A 27,252-nucleotide genomic window follows, 5' to 3' on the forward strand; every position below is an offset into this window, starting at 1 on the left:
CATGATACATGCTAAAGAGTCTCAAGCTCACACACCAGCGATGCTACATGCTTCATGCTACATGCTAAAGAGTTTCAGGCTCACACACCAGCGATGCTACATGCTACATGCTAAACATGATAAAGTGACTGATCCTCTCATCACCAGCAGTTCAGTCCCTCAGTCTTCAGTAGCATAGGAGAGCGGAGAGAGACGCTATGCTCTGCTATGCTACATAGACTGGGAGGCTGCTGGAGGTGACGTAGTATCAACACAGCGGCTAGTGGAAGTGACGTAGCGTGGACACAGAGGCTGGTGGAGGTGACAGCGTGGACACAGAGGCTGTGGAGGTGACGCAGCGTCGACACAGAGGCTGTGGAGGTGACGCAGCGTCGACACAGAGGCTGGTGAAGGGGATGTAGCATCGATAGAGGCTGGTGGAGGTGACAGGTGGCTTTATGGCATATAATTAGTACTCAGTATCGGCTAGTAGCGGTAGGTTAGCACTCATGCTTGCAGTCGTTGTACTGGTGTAATCCTATGAACAGCCACAGCTGAGTTTGGCGTGTTGTTGCTAGGACAACACAGTGAGTCAGAGGGAAGCTGCAGGGATGTCATGAAAAGAGACTTAACCCGAAATAAAATTCCTTCAAACCCCAAAAATCTATTAAACTTTTAAAATAAGGATGCCACACAACACTTAATGTTGTTTTTATATAAATACAGAAAATTAATTCTATTGGACGTTTCGACTTATGTTATATTTTAGTTATTTTAGCTATTTAACTTTTTTAAAATTGAAACATTTTTAACACTTTTAATCATTGTAGTTGATTGATTTGCTTCAACTGTTAATAAATAGATAATATAGGTAAAAAAATTGCATGAATTGAGTTTAAGCCAAATACTTGCAATTCGATATCTGAATTGATCTTCTTGTGAACATTTAATAGTGTTCCATCCTTTTTTTTTTTTTTTTAGCCTTTCCCCAGAAAAAATACATGTGTCAGCAGGATTCAGAGAGGTGTGGTGAATGAATAAATTTATATTTTTTATTTTATTTAAGTGTCATGCACACATGTGCCCAGCCCACATGGCATATGACACTATATACATTATGTGGTATGTTGATGTTTCAATGTTTTGCATTTGGGGGATTAGTCCTTTCTATGGCACAGAGGTGCAGGTATTCCTCTGCACAGGCCCAGTTTGGGCCCGCGGGCCTCATGTTTGACAGCCGCGGTGAAGGTGCACGGTGAAGCTGCGCTCTTGGACTTGCCTCCTCCTCCTCCTCCTGCTCCTCCCCTTTCCCCCTCCTCCTCCTCCTCCTCCTACACTCCAGTGTTTAGAGGATGGAGGCCGCTCCAGCTGCTCCGCTGCGCGTCTCCTGCGCGTCTTTTGGCTCCAGCACAGCTGCAGGCTGCCCGCTGTGAGCTCCGAGGCAGCGTTTTGCTTCAACAAGTCACTTTTATTTCCTGCACAAGCAGCTGTGGCTGCGGGTAATAGGACCGAACAAGGCGCGAACCCGATTTCCAAGCGTTGCTGTTCCCCTTGAACATGTGCAGAGCGCCACCGGCTGCGCGCACCGACGCACCGACCAACAGTAACCGCGCGCGCGTGTATCCCGTGAAACATGTTGATCGTGTGGATCCCGCTGAGTCTGTTCCTCAGCTTCATCATCTCGCAGACGTGGAGCGCTCACATGTCGCGGGACAGCCTCAACTTCGGGGACGAGTTCGGGACGCGCAGCTCTCAGCCGCACATCGTTTTCATCCTGGTGGACGACCAGGGCTTCCGGGACGTCGGATACCACGGATCCGAGATCAAAACCCCGACCCTGGACCGGCTGGCGGCGCAGGGAGTCAAGCTGGAGAATTACTACGTGCAGCCGCTGTGCAGCCCGTCCAGGAGCCAGCTCATGACCGGCAGGTAGGACTCAAAGGGCTCCCGAACGGCGGTGCGCATGCATGTTCCACAAGCTGCAGCTGAGCAGCCACATGTGGCTCTACAGCGCATCTGCAGTGACTCTGTATGTGACAGCTGCAGACTATTTCTAAAGACTTATCATTTGCAGGGACTCGAAGTTCGACATCGTGTGTGTGTGTGTGTGTGTGTGTGTGTGTGTGTGTGTGTGTGTGTGTTATAAACCAGATTGAGAGAGGCCCCCTTTGATTAAAATTATTTTACTTTTAAACAGCTATTTAATAGAGAACACTTATTAATATGACTCTTTTATTAACACACAAATACAAGCAGATGCTTCATTAGTCCTTTTTAGAAAATGAATGTGTTGGTGGTTTGTTTACTTGAAACCTAAAGTCAACCTCAGGAATACTGGACAAAATTTTCACCAACACATCAATTCATCTTTGAAAGCGTTTTAGAATTGTGTCTCAACTTCAAAATAAAATGCTTGTTTAAGATTTTAGATTTTCAGTCATTAATAAATATAATCATATCTAAAAATGTCTAAACATTAACAAAGCTGGACACATTTGCAAAATTCTCAACACATTTCTGTTTGTGTGCATTTAAAATAACTATACTGGAGAAAGTTGAACCTGCAGCCTTTCAGACAAATTTCTCCTTTCAAATGGTGAATCAGAAGAGATGTTAGAGACTTATTAGTCAGAGACTTGCTTGTTGTAGAAACATCAGAACAAACCAGAAGTGACTTTATCCAATCACAGAGCAGGTCTCCCCAGGGGCCATTTGGCCAAAGTCTCAGGCATCAAATGATCTGATTGGTTCAATGTTATGTCAGGCACTCATATTGTTGATTTGGTGAAATGGCGAGTAAACCAAGCTACGCAACACACACACACACACACACACACACACACACACACACACACACACACACACACACACACTAGAGAGAGAGAAATCAATTATCAATCATCCTCTGGCTTATTGAAGATTATCAAGAGAAAATGAAGCCAATACAGTCCAGGGCACGTTCTTAGTTTGTTGGCATAAACACTTTTTGTTTCTTCTTGTTGCACGTTTTACTTTTTGTTGCACCAACGTCATCCAAACAAATGTCTCTTATTCTGCAAACTCTACTGAGCAACAAACCTGATTCTGATATTGACATTATCACAGTTTATTCATTTATTTTATAATTTTTACAACTTCTAATTTTTATAACTTATAAACTTAGAATGGTTTTTTAAAGCCTGCCATACATCTGTTGAAAAGTGTCATTAAATGGATAAATGACTCAACTGAAATTTTGTTTCGAGCTTTATCACGCTCGTCTTTTCTGTTGATGTGTTTTCCTCGTTCTGTTCCCATCATTCTTCAGTCCATTCTAGGCGTATTTCAGTGAAACCTGTGCGCTAAATCTGATTTATTATTGAAAGCTATTTGATAAGACGATTTTTAAAAATCCAAATAAACAATTTTTTGCTGTTTTGATTCACTTGCTGTCACAAAAGCACCAATGCTTCTAATGATGATATCAGGTCTGTTACAAACACAAGAGAAAGCACATTGTAGAAAGTCCTTCCTAAGAACAAGCTTGAGTTCAACTCAACTTTCTCCACAAACTAATTTTTAGATGTTTCCAATTGAGAGAGGCTGAGGCTGGTGAATGTACAAGGTGACACGCGAGGGGTCAGAGGTGCTTTGCCTTTGGAGTTTGCTTCTAGAAAGTTCCACATCAGTTTTACTCCTGTTACGTTCGGCTCTGCAAGGCTCCGCCACATGTTTCACTGCTGAGCAAAACCAAAGGTGCAAGTGTGCTGGGCAACAACGCCGTCTGGAAGGCTTCCAGGAGAATAATGAGAAACGTGCATCCCTCTTTAGATGAGCTGATCCGATCCAGCCACGCCCCCGAACCTCCATCAACTTCCATGTGGAAACACACACTCAATAGTGTTTCCAGGCTCGTTGTCCTGAGCCCGTCACTACACAGGAAAATGTATGTGATTGAGTGAAACGAACGCCATCCATCCATGTGTGACCATTAAACCATCAGGTGCCTTTGTCAGCTGAGCGCTCGATAAAGAGCCAAGTTTTCTTTTCCTGGCAACTTACACAGACTTGTCAAGACAAATATTAGCCGAAGTTAAAAAAAAAAAAAGGAAAAAAAAAAGAATTATATATATATATATATGTGTGTGTGTATATAATTCTTATATATATATATATATATATATATATATATATATATATATGAATCCACAAAATAAGCACTTTATTAGAGTTTTGTACAGTCTATTTAGTTTTGTTCCAGTGAGACATTGTGCCTCTGAGCTTATGAGGATAATGATTTTCTGTCGTGAGATCTGCTTCTGATTTGTCTTTCTGTGTTTGCTGAAGATCTTTGCAAATATCTGCTTGTTATATTTCAACTGTCACCCAGATTGGCTGGTTGTCTCACTTCATTACCAACTCCACAGTCTGTTGGCACAAGAAGAGTCTCAAAGCAATATATCAAAACCTAAAACCGAAACACATCAGTGCCTGGCCCTCGCTCTTACTTCAGCTGGAACACAACCCTTTCAAAGCAGAGTGAGAAGTGGAGTTTCCATATGAGGAAACACGGGGAAACTCTGGGAAAACCACCATTTTCTGCCGACAGGCATCAACCATCAAGGCCTAATTGACCTTCGAGTAGACCTGATCCTGTTGTATTTACAATGTTTTGTAACATGTCAGCTGTGTAATGAGAATAAATTCAAACGTGCATCAGAACTGTTCTTCAGATCAAACATATTTAAATGAGCTGGTCAAGAAACAAATAGGGCTTTTCCACCAAAAAGAACCAGGAGCTAGTTCGGGGCCGGTGCCAGAGCCAGTTCTTAAATGAGCACCACCAAAGAACCGGTTCTTTTTCCACCGTTAGCGGAGCCAAGTGAGAGCTACGTCATTGCGTCACTCCAAAACGTGATACGTCACTGATTTAAACAATTTCGTGCTGACAGCGCTCATCCAGGTACAAGGAGATGGATTATATTTATCGGTTTAGTCCGGGTCGCTCCATCTAGTTTGGCCTGAACCTCAGAACCCAAAGACAAAGAAATTACGTCTCTTCCTATCTCTTTTGGTGTTTTTTCACGTCCGTCTTGCTTTAGTCCGGAGCCCCGGAGTGGACATAGAGGGGAAAAAAATAACACGTGTATGAGTTTGGGGCTTACTTTTCAATATTTGGGCATTACATTGAGAATTTCTGCTCCTTTCACTTCATTTCTGGGTGTGTCTGAATCAAATGCTTCAACATCGGAGAAGAATGGAGGTGTACAGTGATAGAACGAAGCTCTAAAACTGTTTCCAATGACAACATCCGTAAACACACTGATTAAAGCTCTTTCACGTGAAGCGCCGTTAAAAGGCTCATTTTATGCCTATAAAATCCAAGCTTTCATTTACACTAGTATGTAGTTTGTGCTTTAGTTGCTGATGAACCAAAAGTATTCATTATAAAGAAGTTCTGTGGGTTAGAAAATAATATCGGAGCGTCTCGGAGCGGAGCGCAATGTAGCCGCCCACTGCATGGCGCAGCGGCTGCAGCGCCTCAGCACTACGGTCAGAACGCGAAATAAGATCTGGACGTGACGTTACTTAAAATAATGTTACCATGAAAAGTGTGAAAAATAAACGACAATGGAAAACTGCTTCTAAATTATAACCGATGTGGCTGACAGACAGCGGAGGAGCGCGTAGAAGCACGGCGGAGCTCTCGAGAGGCGCGGTTCCGCGAACGCGAATTAAATAATTCCGTTCCCTCGTATTATTAACTTCAGGGAGCGACTTATTATATCATTCCCAGGCGTAGTTTTTATTCTTTTCTCTATAACCACTGTGGGGCTCCGTGTTCGCTGTAGTTTTCAGAAAGCCGGTACAGCCCGCTTCTGCCTTCTAGGTAGTGATAACTCCAGAGATAACTCCGCCCCCAGTTGATGACGCGTCGGGTCCCAGTTTAGCTCCTCTTTGGCCCAGCAATGTAGTGGGGCAGCGTAGCAGCAGTTTAGTCCCTGTTTGGCTGGGGCTTTGGCAGTGGAAAGACAAAGAACTGGTGCTAAGTCTGGCCCTGGCTCCGAACCAGCACCTGGTTCTTTCCGGTGGAAAAGCCCCCAAAGATGTGCTTTTCATAGGAAGACCATGTGTGGAAAACCAATAAACGTTTACTGGATCGACACAGTGAGACTTCTCTGTCCACGCTCGCTCAGCGTCATGCTGTACGACTGGAGCTTTTCTTCTCCTGCTTCAATTAAAAGCAGAAAATCATATTAATCTTGAATCTTGACCAATGAAACGTACAACTGACATCGTTATGTCAGATCAACCATGTTGACCACATTTGAATCTGAAGACAGTCCAGAGGTCAGCGTTTGAGTTTGACCCTTGATTTTATTCACTTCAGTCGAATCAGTTCATCTTCAAAACAATAGGTTTGAGAGCCGTCATGTTAAAACATGCCGGTGAGTGAAGATACAAGAACTCCTGAAGCCACATGCACACACACACACACACACACACACACACACACACACACACACACACACACACACACACACACACACACACACACACACACACACACACACACACACACACACACACACACACACACACACACACACACACACACACACACAAACACACGCCTCGCCAGATTTTGCACACAACCCTCCTTTGACTCAGCCTCATCCTTTTTTTGGTCATAGATCAGGCGCTTTGTATTCTGGGAGTCGTGAGGAAAACAGTGACCTGGTCGCAGGTTCTGTCTCAGACAAAGAAATTCAATCTCCATCTTGGATTAGTGAGTCAGAGCAAGAATTGTGAGAACCAGGGCCAAGCAGTCGAGGTCGTTATGGAAATCTTTCTTTTGTGATGGATGAAGGATTCATTTAAAACAAGATCGTCATCATCAGGGACGTCAAGCTAACTTGTGCTAACAGTATTAGCACACATGGCTGTTTAACAAAACATGACACTTTGGAAATTAATCTCGTTGTGATAGAATAATAGAAATAGAACCCCAAAGGTACTATATCAATATTACCAAGTACATATACATTCTTTTGTAACCCTAGAGAAGTTCTTACGCTGTACTGGCTACTTCATCCTACTGTCCAATGGTTGAGCTGACGAGGTGATTATGTGGTTGCATCAGTCATTGCTTGTGAGCTTTCTTGGGTGGTTTTTACAAGACTTCTTTTCATTATTGTTTTACTAATTTAATAATCTATTCCTTCAGGATAATGTCAAGATTATTCAGTGTATTTGTAAGTAGTGATAGTATTTGGCCCCCTTGTGCAGTGAGCACTGGGAGGAAAGTAAAAACTGTTTAGCAGATGTTTACATCCACATCTTATCGAATAAGTTATACATTTGCTGTCTGTTGTAACATATTTACTCCTTGGAGTGTTTTGGGTGTGATCTTAAAGCTGATCAGGTTTCAAACCCAGGAGAGCCGACAGATTTATAGAAGCAGTTGCGTCCAGCTGCTGGTGGAACCGAAGCGAAGCACTTTAACCTCCAGGTAACTGAAGCCTGAGAAACGATTTCCACACTGTCCACCCCCGGGAAACCCACAACCGCAGAGAACCCTCAACCTGTCTGCTTTTCTGATGACATTAGAAGCTCAAAGTCACAACCTGCTCCTGACCAAAACAGCTGGAGGCCAAAGGCAGGTGCAAAGCTTTCTTCTGGGATTGAAACTGAACCTGAGAAAAACAAGGTGTGTGTGAGGAATTATGATTGAAGCAGTAGAGCAGTATTTGGGCTGGTTTCCCTTTGGTTTGGGACGACAGGTCCTAGTAGTGAACAAACTCAGCAATCGAGCTTACGTGTCCAGGCAAACCCAACACATGGACTTCCAGATACACTCCATTCATCTTTAGCACATTTTTCAGATATTTTACGAGTAGCAGGGCCTCTCAGGCTTTGCTCTCATATTTAACTTTTGGTTGGATCGTTTTGAGTGACGATACAAAATTAATCTTTTTGAAAAATTCCAGAAAGGAATTCCATACAGATGTTCCTTATCCCGTCTTCTCAGACTGTTATATTGCTTAGAAGTAGAAAGGAAGGAAAAAAGAAAGAAAGGTGCCTTGGATTTTGACGACAGTAATTGACAGATACACTGGTCAGCCAAAACATTAAGACAAATGAAATGAATAAACTCAATATTATGGTCATAATGTTAAGGTTTATCGGGGTCGTTCATCAAGGCCACTTTCCAAACGGCGCCTTTGTCCTGAAAGTCTACTGACGTGAGCTTTAGATGTGTGGATTTGAAATGGGTTAAACCCAGTGAGAGACCACATTGCTCTTCAAACTCCTTCCGCCACCCACTCTCATCTCAGCCTCACTTTCCTCTTTGTCGTGGCATTTCAGTGACGTGTCACTAGTTCTTCTACCCGGTTCACCTCCAGACCTCCAGCTTGATCCGCACCACAACCATTCCAACAATCAGTTGTTTAGGAAACTGGGTTTGTGATTGCTGTGAAAAGTCTTGACAGGAGAAAACTTGTTCATTTCCTCTAAGACACGGTGGAATGGAGAACATACGGCCGCGAAGTCCAAGCAAAGAGCAGAGACAGTGAGAGGAAGTGGATGAAGACACAGCTGAAGGGAACCGCTAAGTGAGATGAAATACTGCAGGGCTGACTTTGATTAAACACGGAGTGCCGGGTTGCAGAGGCTCATTTGAACCACATGTGAGGAGCACAGAGCGGCTCGGCCTGAGCAGCAGGTCTCCAGCGCCTCAGTGGCCACTGCACTTGTCTTGTGGGAATTAAGCGATTGCTGCACACCGATTAGAGCTCAATGGCACGTGTGATTTGTTGGGCTGGCTGCTGGGATTTTTGTTTTGATAAATAAGGGAAACAGCCCTGCAGGACCACACAGTTCTGCAGTCTGACAGAGGAATCCAACAGGAAGGTCTGGAAGGACTGAGAAGTTAGCCGCTTTCTGCACTGATGATCTTCCTGCAGCTCGTCTTCTCGCTCCAGCCTGGCCTCTGTCCTGTGGCTGCCCATTCAAACTCTGCTCGCTCTATAAGCGCCCATCAATCAGTGCTGTTGGACATGTTGACGGATGAGAGGAGGAGGAGAGAGGATCTCTGGAGGGCAGTAGTTATTACAGGCAGTATTTTCAAGCCCCATAAATACTTAAGACCTACAACTACTGTCCTTCAGCTGCCCCAAAACCCCTTCAAAGTCAAGTCCCAGTTCACTCGCAAACTTCCACCCCCTGGATGTCAAAGAGAAACAACACAGAGGCAGATCTTCACTCTCTACGCTCCGCCTTTAAGCTCCGCTCCAGGTTTGACTGGTTGGTGGAGGATCACAGGAGCTCTGAGCATGACATTCTCATTACACGGCTGTAACCTTTTGGTATGTGAGCACCAGCAACACACACACACACACACACACACACACACACACACACACACACACACACACACACACACACTGGTATGACAAACTCTGTGAACTTTTGCATCAAGTGTGAGTTTAGTGTGTGTTCAGTGTGTGTCCAGTATGTGTTCAGTGTGAGTTCAGCATGTGTTTAGTGTGTGTTCAGTGTGAGTTCAGCATGTGTTCAGTGTCTGTTCAGCGTGAGTTCAGCATGTGTTCAGTGTGTGTTCAGCGTGAGTTCAGCATGTCTTCAGTGTGTGTTCAGTGTGAGTTCAACGTGTGTTCAGTGTGTGTTCAGTATGTGTTCAGTGTGTGTTCAGTGTGAGTTCAGTGTGTGTTTAGTGTGAGTTCAGTATGTGTTTAGTGTGAGTTCAGTGTGAGTTCAGTGGGAGTTCAGTGTGTGTTCAGTGTGAGTTCAGTATGTGTTCAGTGTGAGTTCAGTGTGAGTTCAGAGTGTGTTCAGTCAGCTACAATGTTAAGGAAGAGTTTGGACCCGTTATTCTTCCAGAACTGCTTCGACCGGCCTGTACGGCTGACAGGACATCTGAAAGGACGCACTGATGTGTCTACTTGTCTTCTTTTACAAATACACTTCCAGCTGCGTCTGGGACCTTTTGAAATATGCTGTGTCACTTCTAGTGGAAATATGTCGATGTAGTTCTGTAAATTAAGTTTTACTGCATATTTTCTCACAGCTTCTGGCAGCGTTGGCATCTTGGTGTCTCTAACCTGTTGTGCTGGAGAATATCAAGCGTTAAAATGTGTGTATTTTACAAGTCAGAGTAACTCTTAGATCTGGCTAAGTGGTTTCAGTGATTATACTTTAAGTTCACTAACTCCGGAGTATCTCTGCTGGGATCCATTAGCCTGAAGGTCGAGGCTCATTTTCAAGCATCGCTCTGAATATTTCATGACTGTGTTCGATATAGAATGAAATATTAGACGTTTGTGGTATTCATTCATTGTGTGTAACCTCATTTTCTGATCAAAGTTATGTAGAAAACTCTAAGTTCTGTTCCCATTGTGACTCTACTTTTCATTCCAGCTGGTTTCATGGCTTCTTTTCCATGAGTTGTGCCCCGAGGCTTGTTTCTCTCTGTGCCTTTGCTCATTTTGATACCAAACAAAAAGAAGTCAATGAAGTGAAGGGCAGAAGAGGGAAAAGGCTCCTTGTACACACAGAATGAGTCCAAAAGGAGATTGATGATAATTAAGTTACATCCAAAAAGTTTTTTTAGAAGTTCATGGGGAAATAACAAGGGTAATTTCATCATGTGCTTAGCTTTTGGAAACTCTGAATAACAAAGTTTTACAAGTACTCTCTGGTCATGCTTTTAATTATGTTATTTTTGTTGTGTATTTATTTATTTATTTAAATGTTCAGTAAAGTAAACACTCTTTTTTTTAGATTCCCAGTTGGTTGCATGTTAGTTGTTGACGTTCTTGTACTTCCCACAAAAACATATTGGCTTTCACTTCCCACCATTAACATCTTGCTGTCGAATGGCAGTCCAGCAACGCCTCTTCTGTCTCTGTCCTGTTTCTGAGCTCTACGTGTTGAAAACTTGTTCTCATCACATCAGTCAGAGCTGCATGCGCTCAACCGCTGTCCTGGAATCAGACTTTCAGTGATCGACTATTTCACTGGAAATGCTGCCAAGTTTTCATCCTGTTTTCTTGAACACCCTGAGAAGGAGCTTAGAAGATATGGGAGTTAGATTTGCAGAATTGTAACGATCACAACTTCAGTTCCCAAAGGTTTTGACGTATGAAATAACAGACAACGTGGGGCAGACGAGGTAGTTCTGTTCAGAAAGAAAGCAGCTTGTCAGCCGTCAGGGTTCATCTGGAGATGACTGGTCAGTGGAGACAGTGAAGGCCGATCTGGCAGGTTCAAGTAAACTGATGAACTCGTCAGACCCTCATGAGATTGTCGTTGCTCGTTGGATCGTTTGAATGATTGAAAGAATAATCTTGAGGTTTACTCTCAAATTATTCCTTTTAATCAGGATTTATTCCCAGTAATCCTTAATTGTGGGGAAAGTGTTTGACAGACTGTCAGATTTCTCTGAAGGGGGCCCACACTTTCCCAACCACTGATCAAACTAGATCAGTTTAATGTTCTTTTGTTTCAGAGTGACCTTTGGAGTGACGTTGAAGCTTTGTTGCCTGTTTTTTTGCAGTAACTTGAGTCTTTGCTGGAACTGAAGCTGATTGGGTCTTCAGCTGTGCTCCAGATTTCTCTGCATTTTGAACTTGATGTTTGAATTGTGGTGTACTTGTGGTGTGTTGGGAACAGTTCTGTCTTTTCTGTGGTAGGATGGGTACCAAATTCAGTACTCTTATAGGTACGACTGAATTCCGTTGGTACTACTGTGTACCGATTCCCGTAAAATCAAACAGTACCATGTTTCGATACCTGAACGTATCCTTGTGACTGTGAGGGAGTAGAAAAGGTTCAGATCTACCATCACAGATCTACAGCTCTACCATCACAATGTTTCCAGCTGGGTAAGGAATAGGAGTACGTGGATCTGGGTTTTATTTGTGCATTTTTAACAAAAAACACTGCGTAGTTGTAGTTACGGGTTTTCATGTTGAAGAAATCTGTGAAACAATTGGAGAAATAAATAGGTTAAATTGAAAAATTATGAGATTTAAAGAAACATTTATTTTACATTAAAACAAGTGAACATTTAATATGGCATAAACACACACTATACCAAACTTTGGTACTGTTGAGTACTGGTATCGATTCCCAGGTACCGGGTATTGTTTCAAATGTGACAGGTTCCCATCCCTCGTCTGTGGGGAGTTCAGACTTGCTTGGACTAATGTCCTCTGGTTACTTTCTCTGCTCGGGGGAAAACTGACACGATGCACCCATTTATTACTTCCTGTCCCCGGTGACATTTCGACTGGCACCGCTGACCCCAGGATGGGAGGACAAGGTCAAAACAGGGAGGAAGGTGAAGAGGCTATGTCAGTTCCATGTCCTGGATGTCTTGGTTCCATTCCCAGCAGAAGTGAGGAGGCAGTCAGATGTGAAACCAGAGCTCATGATATGCGTCTTCAAAGAGCTGCGTCCAAAATCCCAGCTGAGCAACTTGTTCGCCGGCCAACAACTATCTCAACAATAACATCCCCCCCTGTCTCCTGTCCTCTGCTCACTGATTTTAGTTGATTACATAAGACGTCTACACTCAGTAGACTGCATACGCTTTGGAAAAAGGGAATTGCATTAATGTTTATATGGGTCAATAATTTTTGAGGAAATTCAAATTATCTCTTGTAGCGAATATTTGGACGCGGTCCGAAAAGACATGAGAACAATAACGTCCGAGTCAGCAGATTGCATCACAAACCATCCGGAGCTTTTCCTGTCCAGTTTTTTCCTGCAAAACAGTCTGGAAGTCAGTGTAAAGCATGTCAGTTTGATCTTCATCCAGGGTCTTTATCAGCAGCTTCACACTTCTATTATCAGCTGGATCTAGCAGCTCCTCACCTGCCTGACGGAACTTTTGTCTGTTCATTGGATTACAGTTACAAGTTCCAGTCGGTCCGGTCGATGTCGAGGACATGTCCAGCAGTGTAATGCCATCCATCTTCTTCTTCTCCAGCGCTTTATTCTGTATAGGATCACTGTGTGCTTGAGCCAATCCCAGCTCACTACGGGCGGGGACAGGATGCACCCTGGATGGGTCGCCATTCCAGCTGAAGAGATGATCACAAAATGTGATATTTAAAGTTGAGAAACACTGATGCAACCGTACAAATATGAGTACTAACCTTTAGCTGTTAGTGAGCGTGTCAGTCATATTATAATCATGTGTAGTATGAAGCATCGCTGGAGTGTGAGGCCTGAAACTCTTTAACATGTAGCATTGCTGGAGTGTGAGGCCTGAAACTCTTTAAGATGTAGCATGTAGCATTGCTGGAGTGTGAGGCCTGAATCTCTTAGCATGTAGCATGTAGCATTGCTGGAGTGTGAGGCCTGAAACTCTTTAGCATGTAGCATGTAGCATCGCTGGAGTGTGAGGCCTGAAACTCTTTAGCATGTGGCATATAGCATCGCTGGAGTGTGAGACCTGAAACTCTTAGCATGTAGCATGGAGCATCACTGAAGTGTAAGGCCTGAAACTCTTTACCAAAAATCTCTTTAGCATGTAGCATGTAGTACAGCTCAGAGTTACGTGCTGAGGAGTTAAACTACTGAGCCACATTGGGTGAACTCTGCTGGTGATGAAGTTGCTGGTGATGAAGTTGCTGGTGATGTACAAACTGTTTCTCGGGCCCGATACTTGATACTGGTATCGGTGCATCCCTAATATAAAGCATGGTTTTCGGCAGCGAGCCGTCCAGCCGACATTTGGAGAGTCAATTTTACGAAAAGACGTCCGAAAAACTAGTGGTCGTGTTTCTCAAAGCCTCTAAATATGTGTATAATGTCCATCACTACATGACACCGTCTAATTTTGCCCAAATTTATATTTTTTTGCAAAAATATAGCAAATTATCGGCTTGAGTACACAACTCGCTACTGACCTCCGGTTTGAATTACGCCCAGGAAGAAGCAACGTGATTGGTCAATTGATACCATGTGGTATAAACGTTTTGAAAGGCGGCCTCTGGTTGGTTCTTAATTCTCAGACTCATCCTGATGCGTTCAAATGCTGAAGCAGAGAGGACGAATTTGGACAAATTTTCTTTCCAAAATGCGGAAGAATTATACCTGCAGAATATCTATAGGCGTATGATCAATATAATTTTTCATTTCCAAAATGTTGACACATGTTTCGATAACTGTACATCATTCATGCTTTTCATTGAATAATAAAATAATTTTTGCTGTGAAAATGCTAATTTTAGATTGTCCAGACGGTTTCTATTTGTTTTGTGGGCTTCATGTCAACTTGATCTCCGACTGTTGTTGTCAGATCAGGCTCAGATTTACTTTCAAAAGACGTCAGATTCAGGTTTTAGATGAGGTGTTGACTGTACCATGGGCTGGTTTCTAACCTGACCAGATTGTTGGACTGCAACTCGTTATTTCAAAACTATTAACAAATGGATTTTGGACAAAAAAAAATCCATGTTATGTTTTTTTTTAAGACATTTTAGACTTAGCACCTTTCATGATTCCATTCTGAGACCATTTCATTTGCTTAAACTTTGGTTTTTAACAAGATTTCTTCATTGAGCTATATTGAACTTTGTTAGGACTTTCACTACCAGGTTTTAAGCTGAATTTAAGACGTTTGTACCTGATTATCCACTGGTGGAAACTGGATTTAAAAAAGGATTTTAACAGTTTTTTTCTGACTGGTTATTTGGACTGGTTCTGGACTTGTTTTAGACAACTGGAGGTATTGGTATTGGTTATATCGTTTATCCTAAATCTAAAAATGCTTTTTCCTTGTGTAGCTTTTTGACATTTGAAGACACTTTTGGCCTCAGATATGAACGCTTGAGTTAATATGATGCTTTTAAATTAAAAGCTCTAAAATCAGACCACATCCACCATCAGCTCAGGTGTGTTTGCTTTGGACCGGGCCCACTCTAATTACAATCATATAATGTGTCAGTGTAATTTCCAGAGTATTCTCTGTGTGAGGTGCCCGTCGTCTTTACATGAGCTTTGAGAGGAGTTCTTTGTTGGGGAAACATTGCAGTGATCAGTTTCATCCAATTATATTGGTTTCATTTTCAATGTTTGGATTATTTTGTCAACATGTCCCACAGTAGCATGTATACAGTGTATAACTATAGTATGCAGTAGGGGCTATTTTGCTTTGTGGGTCAGATTTGAGCGGTTGACAGCAAACAGAGTAAAGGAAGGTTTTTCCTGATGTTGGTCTCTAATTTACACCCCATCTAATTTAAAATCCCATCACTCAACACTGACTTTTTTGTATTTACCAGAAAAATCTTTCATCCACTTATTAAAAATACATCTCTCAAGATATTTGCTTTACGATCATTGCTAATCCACCAATAATGAAACTGAATGCTGGTTGTAAATTTTAATACTATGAGCTTACTAATAAAAGACCAGCTCGGAGAGTTTTATTATGGAAAAACTGCTGGAAGACTTCCCCTGCTTTTACAGTAGCACCATATTGATTAGAAAATGGCAATAAAAGAGCAGTAGTCAAGAGTGAAAAAGCAGATGTTTTTCTAGTTAAAGACTGTACGAATGTTTGACAATTCCTTGTTTGTCTTAACTTTGTCCCTGTTTCTTTACAGGTATCAGATCCACACAGGCCTTCAACATTCCATCATTCGAGCAACGCAGCCCAACTGCCTCCCCTTGGAAAACGTCACACTGCCCCAGAAACTGAAGCAAGCCGGTTACTCCACCCACATGGTGGGGAAGTGGCACCTGGGGTTCTACAAACGAGGCTGCCTCCCGACCCAGCGTGGCTTTGACACGTTCTTCGGCTCCCTGCTGGGAAGTGGTGATTACTACAGCCACTATAAATGTGAAGGGCCCGGCATGTGCGGCTACGACCTGTATGAAGGGGAGGACGCAGCCTGGGAACAAGACCAGGGGATGTACTCCACTGTGATGTTCACTCGAAAGGCTGTCAGTATCTTAGCCAATCACGATCCTCACAGACAGCCTTTGTTCCTCTACTTAGCTTACCAGGCAGTTCACTCCCCGCTGCAAGCTCCGGCTCGCTACCTCGAGCGCTACAAGGCCATTCCCAACCTGCACCGTCGGAAATACGCTGCCATGGTTTCTTGCCTGGATGAAGCCATCCACAACCTCACCCTGGCCCTAAAACGCTATGGTTATTATGATAACACAGTCATTGTGTACTCCTCAGACAACGGAGGCCAGCCGCTAGCTGGTGGGAGCAACTGGCCATTGAGGGGGAGTAAAGCTACATACTGGGAGGGGGGCATCAGGGCAGTGGGGTTTGTTCACAGTCCCCTGTTGGTGAACAAAGGAACAAAATGTCGATCTTTAGTCCACATTACAGACTGGTTCCCCACACTGGTGACTCTTGGGGAGGGAACTATCGATGAAGATCTGAATCTGGATGGGTACGATGTCTGGGAGGCTATCAGCGAAGGCCGTCCGTCACCTCGTCAGGACATTCTTCATAACATTGATCCCATTTACATTAAAGCCAAGAATGGGTCCTGGAAAGCCGGATACGGCCTGTGGAACACGGCCATCCAGGCGGCGCTGCGGGTCGGCCACTGGAAGCTCCTGACAGGCGTGCCCGGATACAGCGACTGGGTGCCACCGCAGACCTTCTCCAACCAGCGGATAAACAACCGCTGGCATAACGAACGTGTCCGGTGGGACAGGGGTAAATCTGTCTGGCTCTTCAACATCTCAGCTGACCCTTATGAGAGAGTGGACTTGTCTCAGCGCTACCCGCACATAGTAAAGAAGATGCTGATGCGGTTATCTCAGTACAACAAGACGGCGGTGCCGGTACGCTACCCCTCTAAAGACCTGCGTTCCAACCCGCTGTACAACGGGGGCGTGTGGGGGCCCTGGTTCAAAGATGAGAGAGAAAAGCAGGATGAGGATGAGCGATACCATAACTTGTTCACCAACCATCTGGGGAAAAGAAAATGGAAAAAGAAACTCAGAAACAGAAAGTCAAAAAGGAAGACAGAACAGTAGAATTTAACATTTGTGAAAGACTTAATATGCCTTTTCTCAGGGTCTGACTTCCCTCCTTCAGGGTGGTCTTTTCACATGTTCTAACTCCAGATAGTTTTAACCTGACTCCGGTACATACTGTATGAAAGAAAACTGCAGATGGGCCTTTCAGAATGCTCCAAGAAAATAAGGAAAAGATCACTTGTTCAAACACTACTGCCATGCCCAGACACAACGAAGACCTCATGTTAGTGTTCGGAGCATTTAAAGAATGTTTATTTTTCTAGATTGTGTTGCATGCTTGAACTGTTGTCACCTTCGGCTTGTTCTTGTGGACTCATGTTTCCCTTAGAGTTGGAAATAAATCTTTGTAGACAGTTGCCATAAATCGATGGCGACAGAGAAATAAAGACATAGTTCTATTATGTTGATATGACTACAGTATTGTGGAAACAGATGTAGGATTTATGTGACGTGTGTGTGGATGTATGTTGGTTTGACAAGCACAGTCTCTTTCTGTACTGTAGAAGAATAGATTGTTCTCTCTTTAAGATGCTGTCTGGTCGGGCACCGGGCCAATGTGAATGTAAGACAAACTCACAAAATAAAAAGCCCCAGACATAAAGCACTTTGTCTCCTGCAATCTTTCAAGTTAGGTCTGGTTGGGATTTTATTGCCAACAGATTTCCTTTAGTCTGATGACAATAAGTACTTCTGTAAGTGGAAATGTTTTAATGCCTCTTTTATATGCAGAGGCTGACGAGCAGCCACAGAGCACATTATGCTTGGAAAATGCAGTAAAGTTGGATCTTACTGGTGATAAAGATCTCATTTGGTTCATGCAGTCTTTAAAAACTGCCTACCTCATCACATTTAGTGTTCAGTGCACCAAGTTTGTATCATTCTATGCTGTGAACATTGCTTCCAGCCTTTATAGTCATATTTTCTTATGAATCTGTTGCCTGGTACCCTTGAAACTCCAAAAGCTGCACTTCCAAGCCCCACAAGCCTGTGACTGGCCTGAGCTGTTTGTGAGCCTTTGCCAGCATAGTTTACAGACCTATTAGCTGTTTTAATAAGAATGAGTGACTTCTAAATACGCTGCACCCCAGAAGATTTGCTGCCGCCTCACACATGGCTCTGGAACAGTGTGAGAGATCAGAGTGGTTACAAACATGTGAACTAACCAGAGAGGGGTTTCCCCTGTAGAAGAGTGCCAGGCTGAACCACACATCCACACTGAGCTGCCAAGTCATGACCTCAGAGCATTAACACAGTCACTCAACTACAACTGCAGCTTTTGAATAACCTGCTCATGCTGATATGACGGTGGTCAGATCTTCCTCATGCATCCAGAGTACATGAACTTCATGCGGGTTCATCCTTCTTCAGTTCCTTCTACTTGTGTGTACAGTTTAGATTGCACACATGGGAGCTGAATCTACCTGATAAGCTCCATTCTCAGTGTTTTTTGTAAAACACGAGACGCCCTCTTACTGTATGTATTACAAGAAACAGCTGAGACTTGAGGTTGAGATTCCTTTTTCATTACAATGTGCTGGATTTCCCCTACTGTGGGCCATAGGAACACTTAAACCCTGGATTCTTTGGGAATCCACATTTGCTTTCAGTTAGGGGCATTAGCTTCTCTCTCAAGGGAAAAAGCTCTGGATTTTTTTCTCCCTCTCTGTAACTGAGTTGTAAGGCAACATATCACTCCTCCTAGTCCCACCAGCTCACACTGAAAAAGTTCATTAATACACATTGAAGATGATATGAGACAATGAACCTGATGAATGGTAAAGCGAATCTCAGGTGGGACACTAGGATTTTCTACCGTGGCACCATGTGAAATGTTTAGATCTCCTATGATCACGGTGCACAACAGCCGAATTAGGCGTAGACAGCTGGAACGAGCGCTCCACCGACCTGCCAAGATCTACATGCAGACCCGTGACTCAGCTGGGTTTGGGCTCTCAAGTATCTCTCAAAGTCCAGTGATGAGAAACAAGACAAATATCCAGCAGCTGTTGCCCAAAAGGATCAGAATCAGTAGAGTATCCACAGAATATGTTGTGAGCACCGCCCAGAACACGCTGAGTGCTCAGCGGTGCAGCTTGTTGGAAGCGTTCCTCACTCGCAGGCCTGTGAGCTCCAGCCTCTTGGCAGAGGTGTGACATTCCATTCAGACGATGTCAGGGTTTATTCTTCTTTCACCGTGGTTGTACAAGTGTATGAAACGGCTGCTCTTGTCATGCTGGATGGTGATGTCACAGGAAGTCCTACCGAGGAAGTGGCCCAGAAAGCCCGTCAAATGGGTCCAAATGCTAAAGATGACAGCATCCTTTTTCCCGAATGATGCATCAGCGTTCAGAAAAACAAGTACCGACTACAAACTCCACACTGAGCTGTAGTGATGTTGGGGTGTCAAACATGAGGCCAAGACTGACTGCAAGAGGCTCCAATCCGGCCGAACCTCCAAGCAAATGGTAAAACATTGACATTTCTTAAGAGTTGCAACACAACACAACACTGAGAGCTAAGCTGAGCTCTTGTGACGCTGCCATGAATGCTCACTACCTCGGCACTATTAAACTGGCCTCAAAGCCACGCTGTCAGGGGGAGATTGTAAAAATACCCAGAATGCAACAGCTATAGGACCTTTTTTTTTTTTAACATTTCACTGGATTGAAAACTTTTCATTAAAGGGGACATATCATGCTAAATCCACTTTTTTAGCCCTTAAATGCATTTTGTTGTATATTTAGAGTGTTTAGAAGTACAGAAAAGTTCAAAGTAGTCTCTTCAGGTGCTCCGTTGATATCTTTATATTCTGTTTTGGTCATATTTTGCGATCGGTTTCGATTTTTCTATTCTCTATTACGTTTTTTGAACAATGACGTCACAGTATTCTCAGCGGAACTGCCAAATTAGGACATCGACATTTCGAGCAATCCGCCATTTTTGTTTCTCGCTGCGATTTTGTAGTCCAACCGAAGTTACGAGAGGATAAGTCGAAATGTTCGGTTGTTGGATGTAGTAACCCACAAGCTTCGTTACACCGTCTCCCAGCATCAGAACCTTTTCGAAGTGCCTGGTTGAGTTTTATTTTTCACAGAAATGTACCCACATCTGTGGGTAAGGTCATTTTTGTGTGCGCGAATCACTTTAAGGACGACTGCTTCAGCAACGTCCGCCAGTATAAAGAAGGATTTGCCGAAAGACTTGGTCTGATTGAGCGGTCAGTTCCTTCTATCTATGGAGACGATGAACAGAGCACTTCGGTAAGCTGTATATAACGCTAAAAAGTGTGATGATAAGACGTCCCTGTCATTGTTTTGTTAGCATTAGCAGTTGCACCGTCTTCATATGTTAGCGCTGTGTGCTCGTTTTAGATTATAATGTAACTTCTGTGTTAAATAGTCGTTGTAATACAGGCAGTATTGTAGTAGTGGGCATGGATGGAGAAGTTAGTGTAAATATAGTAACACACCATTGCGTTACATCCATATGAAGACGTTGTTCTGTAGGTGCATCATCGTCATTTTCATCTCGCTCCGCCGGGTCCGACTCTGGCTCGAACATGTATGGCTGGATGGACAAATCTTCCGTTGTTGACATTTTGTAAATAATGTGTGAATATAAAGTTTCTGCGCCGCTAGATAATTGTATCTGTTCTATCAAACTACAAAGATGGCCAAACAGGGTGGAGTTGAACCGATTGTCACCTCTGCAACCTGGAGAGGAGGCGGGGTATGAAGTGTCTCATTTGCATTTGAAGAGACTGCCCCAAAACGAGTTGCTCTCAGAAGCACATCAGAAAAGGGGTTGAAAAGGGGCCTGTGGAGCTATAATAATGAGGAATTCAGACCCAAGCATTGCAGTTCCGCGTTGTATAGACCACAACTGTATGATTTATATGTAAAAAGGAAGGATTTAAAAGCATGATATGTCTCCTTTAAATTTGGTTTTATGTTGAGATGAGCTTGGAGTCATTTTCAGTAGTAATTGTGAGGTTTTGTGAAAATATACAAATATTCGTCACATATACTCTGAGCCACAAGAACTAAAAACACTAAAGTATAAACTTAAAGATTATTATGACGCTGTTTTACTGGTCACAAGTTTAAATTAGGCTGCATGTGACCTCTCAACTAAAATGAGTTTGACACCTCCGACTTAGATTGTTTATAACGTAACAACAATTAATTATAAAAATATAGAGTGAAGTGCAAAGCTGCCAATAAGTTAAATATGTGAAATGTATTATGGTACATTAAGAAGCTTCCATATTGAAATTTATACTTCAGACAAAGCAGAATAAACAGACCTGCAGTGTCAAACTCAGTTCAGTTCAATTTCTTGCTTTGAAATTTATGAAGCAAAGACATTTCAACAATAATCCAGTTATAAACAGGACTCTCAGTGCCAAATAGAATATACTATGGAAATATGATGCCTCTTTCAAATTTGATCATCAATGCCAGAAGTGCTGAACTGTGGTCTTGGAGGTCCTGGAGGTCCTGGAGGTCCAGGATTTTACTTTCGGGTGGAGCAGACTGTAGTAGCGAGCTACAAGCTAAATTCCTGCACGGTGTCGTCCAGATGATTGGAGGTGTGCCAAGCGATGTGGACGGCACCAACTCCAGAATTCTTTACCCCGCCCCTGAGCAGTGTGTGCTGATCACTCTTCAATTTAGCAGCTTCTACAATAAGGTGCACATTTACTGCATCATCATCTGGATCACATGAAGTTTCCTAACATGCCACATGATGTAGTACACGACCAATCACAGCCTTCGTGGCCCCATGACATAGTAGAATGGACAAATCACAGCCCTCGAGAGGCTGAACATCGGTTGTTCACAGCAAAGCTTTGACATAAAAAAAAAAAAGAAGAATGCATTACAAATAAAATTTATAATTTTTATTATCATTACCAATACCTTATATGCCATACACGCCTTTGTGTATGGCATATAAATTTAAATATATATCACTCCACAAGGCGAGATCCAGAGGAGAGAAATCTCCTGTGGAGCAGAACGGCATAAGCCGACTTGGCTTTCATCTTCAGATGGAATATTGATGGTTAAAGTGGAGTCAAACAATCCTTCCGGTTTTTAGGTTTTGAATCAAGAAATGTTGGGAAAATCCCCTCGGGGATAAACGACCAAGGTACTTTTTAATGCTACTCTTCCTTTCGTTGTAAATCAGAATTGAAGTGTTGGAGACTTCATCCACTAAAAAGGAAACATGAACTGAATTCAGACCATCAAGAGACACTAAACAGATCTGTCAATGTTCAATGTCAGAAATAGTGATGAAACAACGACTGAACTACAACCAATGAAACACAGTTGATTCACTCAGTGATTTCCGCTCCTCACAGAAATGGGACTATTTGCACCAATCAGTTGAAGCTTTGGTGGAAGTAGGTCAGTCATTTTAAAGAGGTTGAATACTTATAAAATCCCTTCTTGAGTGATTTCACTTTTGGTTTCCAAGAGTTTAAGCCAAGTTCTGTCTCTCATGATTCCTTATATAAGCAATGAAATTGGGAAACGTCCAATTGGATAAATATATTTTACCACCTAAAACACCTTGACTTTTATAGAAACCCCTGAGAGAGTTTGACGTATGAGAACGAGGACATACTCAGCCTGATGGACAGTCTCTGTCCCTCCAGACGTGGGGATTTCCTGCAAAGAGCAATTTCAGCTGCACACAACTCAAAGCTTTCTGGTCCTGCACCAGGGGTCCAGCCTTCCCAGCTCTTTATTCAGTTTACCACATATGGCCTCATTTTGTGTTTCCCCAAGACCACTCCTTTAATATCCTAATATTTCTTCTCCTTCCTTTCATTAATCTTCCTGGATCTTTGCATGCATTCATCTTTTCTTGTGCCTCCCCTTTCAGGGATTGAGACATTCTTCTTTTTATCCCTCTTATTATTCTTCCCTTTCTTTCCTCCTGCTCTCCTCAGCCTTTCTGTTCATTGCTTTCTCTCACTGGAAAGCCTTGGACGTTTTCATTCAAGTACAGACCTGTAGAAATCTGCCGGTGCTGCTGGGAAGTCCGGAACATTCTCCCCCTGACAGAGGTCCATCTCCCAGGTGAAGTCAGCACCTTCTGCCTGCTTTGTGTTCTTTCTGTCTTCATCGCCCCAAAAACACGTCTGTGGTTGGTCACTCGGGAAGCAGGGTGACCCAGAACATGCAGCCATGTCCACACTTCCACGGTTGACAAGGGAATGTGTTTTTCACGTGTTCTATGCGCTGCATGCTGCTAGGACGGGAGGACGCTATAAAGTCAAGCATTACTGTAACAGCGTGACATTCAAAGATAATGCTCCTCTTAGTCTATTGCAATTTGTAACTAAGAGACATACTGAAGTTTTGGTGAGCTTCTGACTTTTTTTTTTCTTTTTTTTTTATCGTCCATTAAAACAGTTGTCTCCTGCACTGCTCATGAGCTAACTGTGAGCTTTAGCATTAGCAGACCTGGTCACCATTTTAGTTTACTCCTGTTTACTGGAGACCTTTCCATTCATAAATCCAGAACGGATTCAGTCGTACTCACAGCAACATGAATGATGTCCCACAATAAGTACAATTAGTATGGTAACATGAGCCTGAATTCATACTCAATGGCTTAGCATTAGCATCCCTTTATTTTCTCTTCCTTTTATTTCTTTTTCTTTTTGTCTTTCTCTTTGTTACAACTGTGGTCATATTTGTGTGTGAGTTTTCTGTGTCCTGTGTCTCAATCAACCATGTAAATAGAGCTGTGTGGTCCTGATGACCTGATTGGCTAAACTCAGGAAGTACACTGGTTCAAAAGGAGGAAGGATGAAGTCGCTGGGTGGCAGAGCTTGGATCAGAGGGGCGGAGCCATCTTCATTCTGCCAAACAGCCAGCGTGCAGTGTGTGTGTGAGTTGGAGTGCTGTGTGTGTGTGTGTGTGTGTGTGTGTGTGTGTGTGTGTGTGTGTGTGTGTGTGTGTGTGTGTGTGTGTGTGTGTGTGTGTGTGTGTGTGTGTGTGTGTGTGTGTGTGTGTGTGTGTGTGTGGTGAACTTTAACTTCTGGGGCCCCGTTTACACTACAACGAATTAGAGTGAATCCGCAAAACTTCCTTCACTTTTGGGGGGTCCGTTTACACGGCACCAGTTTGCGGATCCACTGTATCCGCAAAGTTTTTAATCCGGCTCCCAAGGTGGAAAGATTCTTTCACGATGCTAATCCCTCCTGCAGAGACTGATGGAGGCTACAGATCCTGTTACTGCGCATGCTCATCTCTCCCCCTCCCTCCTGCTCATTCAGTTGTAAACAAACATGGCGGCCGCGTAGCGGTACGACCCGCGGTCCATATTCTAGTTTTATCGTCCAGATCAGTAGTTTAATAGTTGAGACTCTCCCCTGATAGCATCTGATGCATCAGCAGTCCATACGGATGTCAGGTTCTCTCCACTTTCTTCACGTTTATAGTGTTTTGTTCTCTGCACACACGTCTATGTAGTTTCATAACAAAATCAAGCAACAGCGCCCTCCAGTGGCCCGGCATATTAACTACATCATTGTCTCTGTGTCCGCTGACGCAGTGTAAACACCCCCACTTTTTTTGCGGATTAGGTGTTAACAGGGCCTGGGTTAAATCGTTTTCTATTTTGTATTTTAAATAGGAAGGAAATACTTTGTTTGTTTTCCTTTTGTTTGTGAGGAAAGTTTTACTCCTGACTGAATAGTGTGATTTTTGGTTTGTTGTTTTTATAGTAGAGCTCACTCTTGGATTACTTTAAGGATTCCTTATTTGTTTGTTGTACACGAGAGCACCTTGTAAATAAATTCACTGTTGCACTGAGAAGTAGTTTGTGGCTGTTTGGACAAATGGAGTGACGGAAATGTTATGTTCTCCAGGAGCTCCTTGGCTGGGGCGGAACACTCTTCTTCTCTTTTATCTTTTGTTTGATTAGCATAATTCTCTTTTTTTGTTTGTTTTTTCCTTTTATCTTCTATCTTTCTGTTTTTGGTTTATTTCTCTTTTTCTTATTTCTTTTTGTTTTTATTTTCTATTTTTTACAAATCTTTTTTTCTCACTCTTTTAGGTCTCCTTTCACTTTTATCTTTGTTTTCCTCTTTGCTCATTTATTGCTCTTTATTCTTTTATTCCCAGATTTCTTTTTCCTTTTTTGGGATTAGGGTAAGCAGCCTCAAATAAATGTACCTTTTTCCCTTTCTTTCTCTTTTCCTTCATTTTCTTTTCCATTGTTAAATATATTTTATTTCTTCTTTCATTTACCCTCCCTTTCTTTGATGTGTCTCCATGTTGGTAGTTTTTCTCTTTGCAATAATAAACTGTGCTTACATGTAGATTAGAGCATCTTCCTTCCACTAAATGGCATAGCAACATAAAATCTGGTAGTTCTTTTCACTGATCATTGAGGTTTTTTCACATTTAAAGATCTGAATATTAATAGTTACAGAGATTTAAATGTGATAGAAGAGGTGTGTCTTTATACTATATGTAACTGTCACACTCCAACTTTGCATTTGATGAGTTGTAATAAAATAGATGATTGTAGTCGCATCATTTGCCCCTTCAATACAGTTTGTGAGACATTATCAATGTGTGTGGAGATTAAACGACTGTCAAATGTGTGCCAAATGTGTGCCAATTGAAAAAGAAAATGTAAAGAGTTGGTCCTGGCGAGGTCCACTGCTTCTTGATGACATGAGGATTGTTTGTTTATACTGTAATACTGTTTGAGTGATAGGTGTGTCCTAACTGTTGATAGTATAATATATTGTAGGATTTAATAAATTGAAAGTGATGAAGATATATTGTTGTAAATTAAGAAAACCACAATGATGTGAAGGGGTAGGTTTGAATACGTACATCTTCTTCTTACTCCTTTTCGTGCATGTGAAAAACACGGGCTCATATGGTGTTGACCCTTTTATATCACTTATGTAATTAGATGTTCTGTTTTTTGTTGGGGTTTTTTTTTGGGGGGGGGGGGGGGGTTGTGTTGTTTTGTTTTTTTACATGTTCAAAATAAAAACTCAAATCAAATCAAATATATGGATCATAAGCAATAATAATATTGCTGCATGGAATAGATTCGATTCAGCATCACGCCATCTGGTAACCAATGTCCCCAAATGTCTGTAGGTCTGTTACGTTGGCGGTCAGAAGCTCAGATGTCGCAGGTCTCAGACTGAGTAAGATAAGGTTCCTGTGAAACAGGAGAAAGATTGAGACAGGCGACTGTTGCTTCTGTAACTATTTAACTTCTCTCAGCAGAATTTTTCTTTTACAATTTACAAAGTACCTTTTTTTGTGTATTATGTCTTTTCACATTCAAATGTCTTTTTAGCAGAACAGCATCCGTACTGCCAGAAACAAACCCCAAATACCCATAGAATTGTTTCAGCACAATAGTCTTGTTTCCGAATAAAATACACATTCTCCAGTTCTTCATAAAGAATAATACAAAGTTTATTGTACTACTATATTATTACATTCCCATTCAGTCCATTAGTTCAAAACTACTGAAAACAATAACATGAAATATAACATGTATGGGTCCTCACATGTTCCTTGTTTCACCTCACTAAAAAGACACGAGCATATTGTTGTGAATGAGTTCGTTCCCAGAAAGTCTGTGACAGAAGGGGGAGAACCACAATTACTCCACACTGCCTCCTACTGTCCAGTTTAAATAACTGCAATCAAGTTTTAACTCATTGACTCAGAATGGTCCTGAAAGGAATTTAAATCAATAAACATAAAGACAGTGGACCTCAATTCCATAAAAAAAAAAAGAAAAAAAAGAAAAGAAAATGTCATCAATACATATTGTGTACTTCACACACACACACACACACACACACACACACACACACACACACACACACACACACACACACACACACACACACACACACACACACACACACACACACACACACACACACACACACACACCGCGTCTCGGTCACACTTTTTCTCTCTGTCTGTTTGTCCGTCTATCTATCTATCTATCTATCTATCTATCTATCTATCTATCTATCTATCTATCTATCTATCTATCTATCTATCTATCTATCTATCGTGGTTTCAATAATTGACATAAAAGAAGCATTGCTGTCTTTGTGGCCTTTGTTTACAGTCATACCACTTTAAAACCCCCCGATCACGTCTGATCTCGGAAGCTAAGAAGGGCAGGGCCTGGTTAGTACTGGGATGGGGGACTGCTTAGGAATACCAGGTGCTG

General features: G+C 42.5%; 1 protein-coding gene across 1 annotated transcript; it reads left to right on the forward strand.

Moving 5' to 3' along the window:
• Positions 1–1,319: 1,319 nt before the first annotated feature.
• Positions 1,320–17,604, forward strand: arsj (arylsulfatase family, member J). The gene is made up of 2 exons (XM_080486779.1): positions 1,320–1,908; positions 15,600–17,604. Exons 1-2 carry the CDS (start codon positions 1,613–1,615, stop codon positions 16,996–16,998), a joined length of 1,695 nt encoding a protein of 564 aa, XP_080342905.1. The 5' UTR covers positions 1,320–1,612; the 3' UTR covers positions 16,999–17,604.
• Positions 17,605–27,252: the final 9,648 nt, after the last annotated feature.

This window comes from Lipophrys pholis (genome assembly GCF_963383615.2).
Source record: "Lipophrys pholis genome assembly, chromosome: 18".
NCBI lineage: Eukaryota > Metazoa > Chordata > Actinopteri > Blenniiformes > Blenniidae > Lipophrys > Lipophrys pholis.

Coding starts and splice junctions, on each gene's coding strand:
- arsj (XM_080486779.1), top strand. CDS start 1,613: ATGTTGATCGTGTGGATCCCGCTGAGTCTGTTCCTCAGCTTCATCATC. Junction 1,909..15,599: donor AGCCAGCTCATGACCGGCAG/GTAGGACTCAAA, acceptor GTTTCTTTACAG/GTATCAGATCCACACAGGCC.